The sequence below is a fragment of the Oratosquilla oratoria genome, chromosome 5 (assembly GCF_046742065.1).
Source record: "Oratosquilla oratoria isolate Oo_2021 chromosome 5, ASM4674206v1, whole genome shotgun sequence".
NCBI classification, from domain to species: domain Eukaryota; kingdom Metazoa; phylum Arthropoda; class Malacostraca; order Stomatopoda; family Squillidae; genus Oratosquilla; species Oratosquilla oratoria.
The window spans coordinates 40816146-40828645 of record NC_134781.1 but is presented as its reverse complement, the minus strand read 5'-3'; the positions used below and the strand labels follow the sequence as shown (position 1 = coordinate 40828645).

The following is a 12500-nucleotide window of genomic DNA, read 5'->3' as shown; positions in this document are numbered from 1 at the left end:
CACCATCCCTCCTTCATATAACCTCCTCTTAGCATCCATTCCCAGATGCCCATTTCTCATTACACTTTTTAATACACCAAGGCATTTACTCGCTTCTCTCAATCTACATTCTACCTCCATCTTTACTCCTCCCTTTCCTGCCACATTCGCACCCAAGTATCTAAAAATATCCACTTCCTCCAGTCTTTCACCCTTAATGATTGGTTCCAGCCTACTGTCACTCTCTCCCCTTGTACATCTCATCACTTTACTTTTGCCCATATTTATCTTCAGCTTCCTTCTTTCACATACCTTCTCAAACTCTGTCACTAACTTCCTCAATCCCTCCTCTGACCCTGCTACAAGCTTAATGTCGTCAGCAAACAACAGCTGGCTCACATCCCACTTTTCTCCATTTTCTTTAATCATCTCCAACCCATGACCCACTACCCTTGCATTCACCTCTCTCACCACCCTATCCATGTATAGACTGAACAGCTAGGGCAACATAACACATCCCTGACGAAGTCCCACCTTAACCTCAAACTATTCACTCTCTCCATTTCTATTCCTAACACAAGTTCTACTACTCTCGTAAAAATTCTTGACTCCTCTCAAAAGCTTTCCTCCTATCCCATATATCTGCAGTACCTCCCACAGTGCCTTCCTGTCTACCCTATCGTAAGCCTTTTCCAGATCTATAAAAGCCCAAGAAACATCCTTACCTTTTCCTATAGCTTTCTGATATATCTGTCCTACCACAAAAATCTGATCTACACAACCCCTACCTGTCCTAAACCCACACTGTTCCTCACCAATATATATGTGTATATATATATATATATATATATATATATATATATATATATATATATATATATATATATATATATATGGGTACATGCCAGAATAAGAGAGCACAAGGCGGACCTAAGGTACCACCGCCTCTCAAACGCGATGGTGGGCCACGTGGATCAGGAAGGACATCTTCCCGACTGGCAACAGGCAGAGGTAGTAAAGAAAGGTCTATCAAAAAGACAAAGGAAGGTGATTGAAGCCCTATACATAACAACCAATGCCAACATCAACCAAAAAGTAGGGGATATAAAATGGGAAAAATTCACAGCTCAATACGCAGCCATAAGAACCTGCCCCAGAACAGCGCCCACATAGAACAACAAACTCCATCCGGTCCGCGCTCCCTGGGTTGAGGGCTTGAGGCCGGTCAGTTCGTATTTTTATTTTTATTTTTATTATTTTTATTTTTATTTTTATTATTATTATTATTATTTTTATTATTTTTACTATATATTTCTTTGGCATTTATTTATTTATTCATTGTTGTATATGTATGTATTTTTTATAACATTCTGTCACACAACGATATGCGGTGAGATGTCATGTCACTTTAAATAAGCACATTTTTATCTATTTATTTTTATTCATATTTATATTTGTATTTGTATTTTTATTTTTATTTTCATTTTATTTCATTTTATTTATCTGGATATTTATCTTTATATTATTTAATACTATAAATTATCTTATGACACTTTTTAGGATTCCCACATTTTTACACCACTCGCTTCACTTACAATGTTACACCCTCGATCAACATTCCACACACACCGGAGCTGTTTTATAATAACATCACAACAATTTATTGTATACTTTATTATCACTATTGTTCATTGTATTAAAAACCATTGTACAACCAAACGTAACCCACCTCCAAGGAGGGAACGCGGTCTTACTCAGACTATGTATACCGCCAGCTTCACTCCAGAGTCACATTCCTCTGAAGAAGCATAGAGCGAAACCGGTCAGGAATAAACTCAGGAACTCGGAACTAGACCCGTGACTTCTTATATATATATATATATGTGTGTGTGTGTGTGTGCGTGTGTGTGTGTGTGTGTGTGTGTGTGTGTGTGTGTGTGTGTGTGTGTGTGTGTGTGTGTGTGTGTGTGTGTGTGTGTGTGTGTTTGTGTGTGTGTGTGTGTGTGTGTGTGTGTGTTGTGTGTGTGTGTGTGTGTGTGTGTGTGTGTGTGTGTGTGTGTGTGTGTGTGTGTGTGTGTGTGTGTGTGTGTGTGTGTGTGTGTGTGTGTGTGTGTGTGTGTGTGTGTGTGTAGAATCATTACAAAGAAACAATATTTTAGTCATACATATTAAAACCGTGAAAAATAAGAGATATAAGGAAATTTCATAAGAATTAACTAATAGTACATAATAAGAGAATGAAAAATATAAACCCTACAATGTAGGCACTTAAATTTGTGTGAACTATGATCAACTAATATAATCTTTCCTTCCCTATATAGGTCCATGTCCAGTGACATACTGCTCAATCTTGACCCCTGTTAACCACTGCTAATTCTTCATACATTCCAAAAACGTCCAAATATTGGAATGAAAAGACGTTATTTGTTTCTCAAAGGCCCTATACCATCCTTCTATATTATTACTATTTATTGGTGTGTTATCCAAACCAGAATTATAGATATTCCACATTTCACGAGGGAATTTAGGTAGGCGGCGATGACGACTTCTATCTGGTCTCCCTATCCATGTATCTTCATAGTATTCAATAACATCTTGAGATTCAGATAGGAAAACTTCGTTTTCACACAGAGCTTTGAATACGTTGACTACTTTTTGCACCGCCACAAATTACAATGTACCCAACATTGGAAAGATTATATTACTTGTACTAAGAGAATTCGAAGACTTGTTTTAAATTACAACGAAAATGAGTGCATCATTGAATATTTGAGAGGATTAGCTCATAAATTTATTATTTAAACTTTAAATGATATCAATTGGCACATAATTTAAATGATTACATTGTCAGTGATATATTTTTCACTCTTTTATTATGCATTATTAAATACATTCTTAGGGAATTTCTTTATTTATCTTATTTTTCATGGTTTTAAAAGTATGACTAAAATATTATTCTTTGTAATGATACTGCATATATATACATTTATGGGTTTGAAATATAGAGTATATATATGACATTAGAATAAGCATTATGAATGAATAAAAGTTTGCCATTATTGTTTTGAAAATACTTATTACTTTTCGTTAATTACTTTTTGTGTCATCATATACTTTTTAACAAAACGTTTTACGTTGAACTTTCCTCACGATGAACTTTCCTGACGGTCAATTTTCACCACATTGAACTTTCCCTACGGTGAACTGATGGCGGTGAATTTTCCCGAGGTGAATTGATGGCAGTGAACTTTCCGTACACGATGAAACGGCCTATATGGGGGGTACTGACTGCCTGTTTTATGTAGTTGATATTGTATGTAGTTTAGTGACGTTTCTATGTACCAAAACCATCTAATCGGCTTGTAGGTTGGAATATATATATATATACATATATATATACATATATATATATATATATATATATATATATACATATATATATGTATACATATATATATGTATATATATATATATATACATATATATATATATATATTACAGGTGAAAAATGTAATCACACATTTGTCAATAACGTAGAAACCACTGTTGGAGTAGAAAAGACTGGAAACGGGGAATCTATATATTTCGATTGCAAACTGCAATCCTCTTCAGTAGATACAAATAAGAGAGGGCGTGCTGTTTAAGTAGCACCCTTAACAAAAGAAAGGGGAACATGGGAAGATATCTCTACCCTCGACTCACTCCGTATGTGAGGTCAAGAGGCAAATGAGCTTTCACTAGGTTGGAGATGAAGAGTCCGGACATTATGTCCGGGGACCATTGCCCCTTTGAAATATTCATGTTGGGCTGATATTCAATGATCGTAGATTCTACCATTTTTCTCCTGAACTCACATCTGGATTTATAAATAAGCTCAGCTCTGTCCCAATCTAAGCAATGTTTAAATTGCTTAACATGTTGGAACACAGCTGAGCTCTCTTGTGTATATTTAATGGAACATTTATGTTCAATCATCCTGGTATTCAAATCCCTTCCAGTCTGTCCGATGTAAACTAAGTCACAACCTTTACATGGAATCGAATAAACCCCTTGACTCTGTTCTTCTTTTAACCTTTGATGGACATTTACCACCTTTTTATTAATGGTGTTAGGGTAATAATTAATCAAATTTAATTTGTCTTTGGGAAGAAACTTGGTCGAGGGAATGAATGATTCAGAAAAGGGAACGATTAAAGAGCTCTTGCCCAATGAAAAATTAGAGGAAATGGGGGTGGTGTTGAAAAAATTGGATCTCGCTCGGCTGAGGGCTTTGACCAAGAACCAATCCGGGTAAGCTAAATTACTAAGTTGAGATTTTATAATGTTTAATTCTCCTTCAAGAAACTGGGTGCTGCAAGTTCTAAGAGCTCGAAGTAATAATCCTGAAGCGACGCTACTTTTTACTTTGTCTGGGTGACTGCTGAAAAAATGAAGATAACTACCAGAATGGGTTTCTTTTCTATAGACGGTAAAAGCAAGCTTGTCTCCGTCACGAACAATGAGAACATCTAAAAAGGGTAGCTTACCTTGTTCTTCCCAATCAACTTTAAACTTAATGTTGGAGGCTAACGAATTTAGATTAGCAAAGAAGTTATCGAATGAACCCCAACTTTCATCCCAAAGAGTGAAAATGTCATCTACGTATCTAAACCAAACCATGTCTGCGGGCTTAATGGTAGGCAGAAGAACAGACTCAAAGTATTCCATGTACAGATTGGCCAATACAGGAGAGAGATTTGAACCCATGCTACAACCAAATTTTTGTCTGAAAAAAGAATTCTGAAAGGAAAAAACATTTGATGTGACACACAGGCGAATAAGCGCAATGATTTTTGAAACGGGGAGTGGGAATTTGTCCTGAAATCGTTGTAGCTTAGTTTCCAGGAAGGATAGAACGTCATCAATACAGACATGTGTGAAAAGAGAAATTACATCCAGGCTAAGCATTTTTCTACTAGAAAAATTCACTTTTTTTAATTTTGTGATGAAATCCTCTGAGTGTTTTAAATGAGAATCGGAGAAAGTACCAACAAACGGGGATAAAAGGTTTGCTAACCATTTAGAAAGCTTGCTGGTACAAGATCCCCGGTTGGAGATAATAGGTCTGAGGGGAATATAAGTTTTATGCAATTTTGGAAGGCAGACAAGGGTAGTAAAATAGTTATTCTTGACCATGACAGTTACGTAGATAAAGCCATGGCCCTTCTAAATGACACGGATACATATGAGCAACTTAGTAAAAATCCACTTAAAAACATGTCTGCCACTTTCAACAAAGAAGTTCGTAACATCACTAAAGACGAAGAGGTAATGAAACTCAAAGTGATTAATCCTAAGTTGCCTTATTTCTATGGCCTTCCAAAATTGCATAAAACTGATATTCCCCTCAGACCTATTATCTCCAACCGGGGATATTGTACCAGCAAGCTTTCTAAATGGTTAGCAAACCTTTTATCCCCGTTTGTTGGTACTTTCTCCGATTCTCATTTAAACCACTCAGAGGATTTCATCACAAAATTAAAAAAAAGTGAATTTTTCTAGTAGAAAAATGCTTAGCCTGGATGTAATTTCTCTTTTCACACATGTCTGTATTGATGACGTTCTATCCTTCCTGGAAACTAAGCTACAACGATTTCAGGACAAATTCCCACTCCCCGTTTCAAAAATCATTGCGCTTATTCGCCTGTGTGTCACATCAAATGTTTTTTCCTTTCAGAATTCTTTTTTCAGACAAAAATTTGGTTGTAGCATGGGTTCAAATCTCTCTCCTGTATTGGCCAATCTGTACATGGAATACTTTGAGTCTGTTCTTCTGCCTACCATTAAACCCGCAGACATGGTTTGGTTTAGATACGTAGATGACATTTTCACTCTTTGGGATGAAAGTTGGGGTTCATTCGATAACTTCTTTGCTAATCTAAATTCGTTAGCCTCCAACATTAAGTTTAAAGTTGATTGGGAAGAACAAGGTAAGCTACCCTTTTTAGATGTTCTCATTGTTCGTGACGGAGACAAGCTTGCTTTTACCGTCTATAGAAAAGAAACCCATTCTGGTAGTTATCTTCATTTTTTCAGCAGTCACCCAGACAAAGTAAAAAGTAGCGTCGCTTCAGGATTATTCCTTCGAGCTCTTAGAATTTGCAGCCCCCAGTTTCTTGAAGGAGAATTAAACAGATCGCGATTTCGGTTCAAGACCATTCTTCAGTAGCTATAGGGATGTTCTTTCTTATCAGCATAAGAATTAATCCGAGGACTCAAGTTAAAGTTTTAAGTTTTATACTAGAGTTTCTTACTTGCTGATCACTTTGGGATAGTCAAAACACACAAACCCGGTAATAAACTCCGTCCCATAATTTCACAAAATCCCTGCACCAACGTGCAAACTCGCTAAGAAACTGTGCTCCATTCTAACTCCCTACACTCCCACCACCTACAGTCTACAATCCACATCTGATTTCCTAGACATTATCAAGGCAAACTCTGCTAAAGGTAGAATCGCTTCTCTTGATGTGGAACGGTTGTACACTAATATTTCCGTAGATCGTACAATTAATTACTTCATCAACAAAGTGTACTACGATGATACTACTCTAACACTAGATATCCCAGCACTTATACTACGGAAACTGCTTGAATGCTGTACTAAAGAGTTCCCGTTCACTTGCCCCCGCAGGAACAAACATTGTCGAATTGATGAAGTATTAATGGCAAACTTCTTCATGGGCTGCGTAGATAAAGAAGTATTCAGAAAAACTGAAAAGCCAGATATCTATTGTAGATTCATTGATGATATCTTCATTAAGATCAAGAACAGCAACGAAGCTGAAAAACTTCGCCACCTCTTACAAGAGACATCTGAACTTACTTTCACTATGGAAGATAGCGTTGACGGAGCATTACCCTTCCTCGACCTCCTTGTGAAACAAACTGAACATTCTTTTAATACAATGGTGTACACAAAACCCACAAACCCTGGACACTGGCTTAATGGTTCTAGTGAGTGCCCTCAAAGATGTAAGGACTCTACCATCAGTGCCTATACCGAGGAGCACTAACTCACTGCAGCACATGGACACAAGCGCATAATGAAATCGAACGTTCCACTCAAGTTCTGATTAATAACGGCTTCAGTGAAAAAGAGATAAATTACCAAACAAAGAAAATAATGGACGGCTGGCATAAAAACAACAATAATAATCAGAATAAAGAGAAAATCAACATCTATTATAAATCATTTTTTTTCGACAGCTTATAAAGAAGATAAGCGTATTATGAAACAAATTATAAAAAGAAACATTAAACCAGTCATCCAGAGAAAATACTCAACCTGGTGATTTATTATAAAATTAGGAAAACTAGCCACCTCCTTATTAGAAACAACCCCCAACAAGAGAGAAAGGAACTTCAGAAATCACATGTCATCTATAGGTTCACTTGTACACGAGGGAACTGTGAAGCCCTTCCATCCACCTATATTGGCATGACGACAATGAGCTTATCCCGTCGCCTCTCATACCACCTGGCATCTGGAGCCCCTAAAAATAACTTAAGAGAAGCCCATGGCATAACACGAGCAAGAGAGACCCTAGAGAAAAACACTGAGATCTTAGATTTATGTACTGACGATAGACGCCTCTCAATTTTAGAAGCATTGTATATTAAAGAGTTAAGCCCAAATCTAAATATACAAGCAGACGACCTTAGAGCTCTTCCAAGCATGAGGCAAACGTTGCAAATACAAACGTGAGACATAACACCACAAACGCCAATACGAGAAAAAAAAAAAACGCCACTAGGGCAAATACGAGACAAAACGCCACTAGTGCAAATACGAGACAAAACGCTATAACCACAAGCATGCCACATTCCTCCACAACACGAACCCGGAGGCTCCCCAGTGCACGTGACATTTTTTCACTGCCCGAAATACCAGGTGACCTCCCCCAAAGTGATTAGAAAGTAAGAAACTCTAGTATAAAACTTAGAACTTTAACTAGACTCATCGGATTTATTATTATGCTGATAAGAAAGAACATCCCTATAGGTACTGAAGAAGGGTCTTTAACCCGAAATCGCGATCTAGCTAATATGACTGCATACAGCCAAATCATAAATTTCCTTTCTAATGAACACAAATCTACAATAAGGTATATGGAAAATACCTTTAAGAAAATAATTAATGCACAACTAGCCATCACTTTTAATGATATATGTATTAGAGAAAATCTCCTGCCCAAATACACTTACAGATATATATGTGTATATATATATATATATATATATATATATATATACATATATATATATATATATATATACGTGTGTGTGTGTGTGTGTGTGTGTGTGTGTGTGTGTGTGTGTGTGTGTGTGTGTGTGTGTGTGTGTGTGTGTGTGTGTGTGTGTGTGTGTGTGTGTGTGTGTGTGTGTGTGTGTGTGTGTGTGTGTGTGTGTGTGTGTGTGTGTGTGTGTGTGTGTGTGTGTGTGTTAAAGACAGATTGAACATTTTTAGAAGCTCTGTCATGGTATTCGAACCCTGACCCGTGCGTCCATAATCACGAGGCCAAGACGCTAGCAACCGTGCTACATGTGATGGTTCAAAAAGGGACTTGTGAACCATCACATGTAGCACGGTTGCTAGCTTGGCCTCGTGATTATGGACACACGGGTCAGGGTTCGAATCCCATGGCAGAGCTTCTAAACATGTTCAATCTGCCTTTAACACACACACACACACACACACACACACACACACACACACACACACACACACACTCACACACACACACACACACACACACACACACACACACACACACACACACACACACATATCTATATATATATATATATATATAGATATGTATATATACTGTATATCTGTGTGTGTGTGTGTGTGTGTGTGTGTGTGTGTGTGTGTGTGTGTGTGTGTGTGTGTGTGTGTGTGTGTGTGTGTGTGTGTGTGTGTGTGTGTGCGCGTGTGTGTGTGTGTGTGTGTGTGTGTGTGTGTGTGTGTGTGTGTGTGTGTGTGTGTGTGTGTGTGTGTATGTGTGTGTGTGTGTGTGTGTGTGTAAGGGAATAAATTCACCTACTGGGATTCGAACTCTCGTCTGAGCGGTTTGCTTTTTATAAGACGAAGACCGTACCATCATGCCACCATGACCCTAAAAAACAGGAACGACTGAGTTCACGGCCCAATTGCTCCGCCGAGGACACCCAGGTAAAACATGGCATGTACTGTATTTCATCAAATCCTTTAGTCAGGCTAGTCTTCCGACGAATGTTTTTGTGTCATTATGAAATTTGGAAATAAATTCTCCTACTGGGATTCGAACCCTCGCCTGAGCGGCTTCTTTTTTATGAGACGAAAACAGTACCATCATGCCACCATGACTCTACAAACCGGAACGACTTAGTTCACGGCCCAATCGCTCCGCCGAGGGCACCCAGGTGAAACATGGTATGTACTGTATTTCATCAAGTCCTTTATGCAGGCTAGTCTTCCGACAAGTGTTTTTGTATCATCATGACATTTGGAAGAAAACTCTCCTACTGGGATTCGAACCACATCCTAAGCGGCTTGCTTTTTTTTTACAAGACGAAGACCGTACCATCATGCCACCATGAACCCTACAAAACGGAACGACTTAGTTCACGGCCCAATCGTTCCGCCGAATGCACCTAGGTGAAATATGGTATGTACTGTATTTAATTTTTTTGTAGGGTCATGATGGCATGATGGTATGGTCTTCGTCTTATAAAAAGCAGGCCACTCAGGCGAGGGTTCGAATCCCAGTAGGACAGTTTATTTCCAAATGTCATGACAAATAAAGATTACAAATGCGGAGCATGCCGACAAGAGACCTTTTGGTCCATATCTAGGTCGGATGGAAAAAATATATAATAACGATAAAAAAAAAATAAAAGTTATAATAAGATGAACAATAATAAATAAAATAAACAAACAAGTAAATAGTAAATAATGATAAATTGACAGATAAGTAATAATAAAGGAAAATCAAGCAAATAAGACAATCAAATAATAGCAAACAAATAAACAAATAATATAAAATAAATGACAGTCATTACAGCATATTGCCTAGATGTTTATCTAAACGAATCTTAAAGGTTCGAATTGAACTACATTGCACTGCCTCTGCAGGAAGTTTATTCCATTTATTGACTACACGGTTGACGAAGTTTCTACCCACTTCCAAATTAAATATATTTCCTGACACTTTGAGACCATTATTTCTTGTCGGATTCTCATTCAGTGTGAATTTTTTTTCATTTTTGATGTTGTCAATTCCCTTTAGAATCTTAAAAACCTGTATTAAGTTGACTCTCAGTCTACTTTTTTTTTTTTTTTTTTTTTTTTTTTTTTTTTTTTTTTTTTTTTTTTTTTTTTTTTTTTTTTTTTTTTTTTAAGGGAAAACAGATTAATATGTTCTAATCCAGGGGTTCCAAAAGTGGTCGATATCGATCCCCAGGGGTCGATGAGGTCATCCAAGGGATCGACAAATAGCCAAGGGGTCGAAAGGGGGTCAGTAGATTGCTAGGTGGTCGATGAAACCATCCAAGGAGTCGAAAGGGGGTCAGTAGATTGCTAGGGGGGTCGAAAGGGGTCAGTAGATTACTAGGAAGTCGAAGGGCAGTCTTTAAAGTTAAATGATTAACATGAAATTATCCTGTTCTCTTGTCGTACTGAAAATGAGAATAATCAACCAGCCAATATCTAAACTTCAAGAAAAACCATGTCATTCACTGAGTCGAAAATCCTCCCCATTCTGTTCATGCATTATAATAATAATAGTGATAATAATAATAATAATAATAATAATAATAATAATAATAATAATAATAATAATAATAATAATAATAATAATAATAATAATAATAATAATAATAATAATAATAATAATAATAATAATAATAATAATAATAATTAAATAATAGTAATATAATAATAATAATAATAATAATAATAATAATAATAATAACAATAATAATAATAATAATAATAATAATAATAATAATAATAATAATAATAATAATAATAATAATAATAATAATAATAATAATAATAATAATAATAATAATAATAATAATAATAATAATAATAATAATAACAATAATAATAATAATAATAATAATAATAATAATAATAATAATAATAATAATAATAATAATAATAATAATAATAATAATAATAATAATAATAATAATAATGATAATGATAATAATAATAATAATAATAATAATAATAATAATAATAATAATAATAATAATAATAACAAGCCCACCGGCTTCGCCGGCCAGGCTTCGCCTGGGGGCTTGGCCTGCGGCGCTGCTCGCTTCGTAACGTACGCTAAAGCATCCTGCTGACGCTCTTTCATGTATCTGGGCCCACCGACGAACGACGGCGAGAGCACTACACGTTGCCCGACACCGCCCTTGTCGCTAAAGTTCAACACATCAGCCCTTTCCTTGCGCATACTGGTGCGTTGGCTCTCAAAATAACACAACCGGCTAGTTTCGATCTTCACGTAGTTGTCGACGACAAACTGCTGGAAGAGGCGTCGACATTTTGTGAGATAGTTAAAGACTCCTTCTCTCTCCATATAAAGAGCCGAATAGTACATTAGCGCAGTCAACCTTTTCGAGGAGTCGTTCTTTTCCATGCCAAAATTGTATCCTTTATCCCCATTTGGGAACAACAGGGGATACTGGAAGAGATCGTAGAAATAGTTTGTGGGTTTAATTATTCGAACAGCGTATTTCGAATTTGGTAAAGGCGACTCTATCCTGACATTCAAGGTATCACTATCCGACCCCATATTCACTATCGCTCCTACTTGACAGGATGCCGTTGGTAAATGGTAGACACCCTTATGTTCCCTCGTAGAGACGTTTTTCGCCGTCTTAAGATCGATGACAACATCCGGCAAAGAGTTGTGCCGGGCAACGTGAGCCCTGACCAGCTCCGCTGACGTTTTCACCTCTCTGAGAATCTCCCTCAGAGCGGTATTGTTGTTAACGAAATACTCGTATAGCGTCTCTATAATTCCCTCGTTCCTTCGGTATTGGTTATCCTCGCGTTTCCTGCGCTTAGTCGTCTCAGGTTTCTCGTTAGTCGTCTCAGGTTTCTCTTTACCTTTGTAGGTGACTTCTTCAGAACGAAGTTTCAGTTGCTGTTCTTTGTCATGGTAGAAGTACAAATCCAGGAAACTTGCTGAAGATTTCCAGAACGGTTTCTTCGGCGCTTCATCTTTGAGACTCAACCGTCTGCTCTCGTCTTCACTGACCATCAAGTTGGGTTTCATGTCCCCTATACGGTGGTAAACCTTTCCCTGTATCTTGTAGGAGATAAAAGATTCTGTTTTATCCTCCAAAACTCCCGTAGTCGAAAAGGATGTAAAAGAGAATACGTTATTGAACCCTGCAATATTCTCTAGAAAGTGAGCCGAATCTTTGGAGGAGCCATCATACAGACCTTTAACGGATTCGCCCAGGGGTGATAGTTC

General features: G+C 37.1%; 1 protein-coding gene across 1 annotated transcript in view; it reads right to left on the bottom strand.

Annotated features, from left to right (window-relative positions):
- Positions 1-8058: 8058 nt before the first annotated feature.
- LOC143025752 (uncharacterized) overlaps positions 8059-12500 on the bottom strand; it is a 4736-nt gene continuing 294 nt past the window's right edge. The window contains exons 1-2 of the mRNA XM_076185759.1: positions 11344-12500; positions 8059-8116 (exon numbers count right to left, since the gene is read on the bottom strand). The exon at positions 11344-12500 is cut by the window's right edge and continues 294 nt beyond it. Coding sequence (XP_076041874.1) covers positions 8059-8116; positions 11344-12500 — 1215 coding nt within the window. The remainder of the gene's footprint in view (positions 8117-11343) is intronic.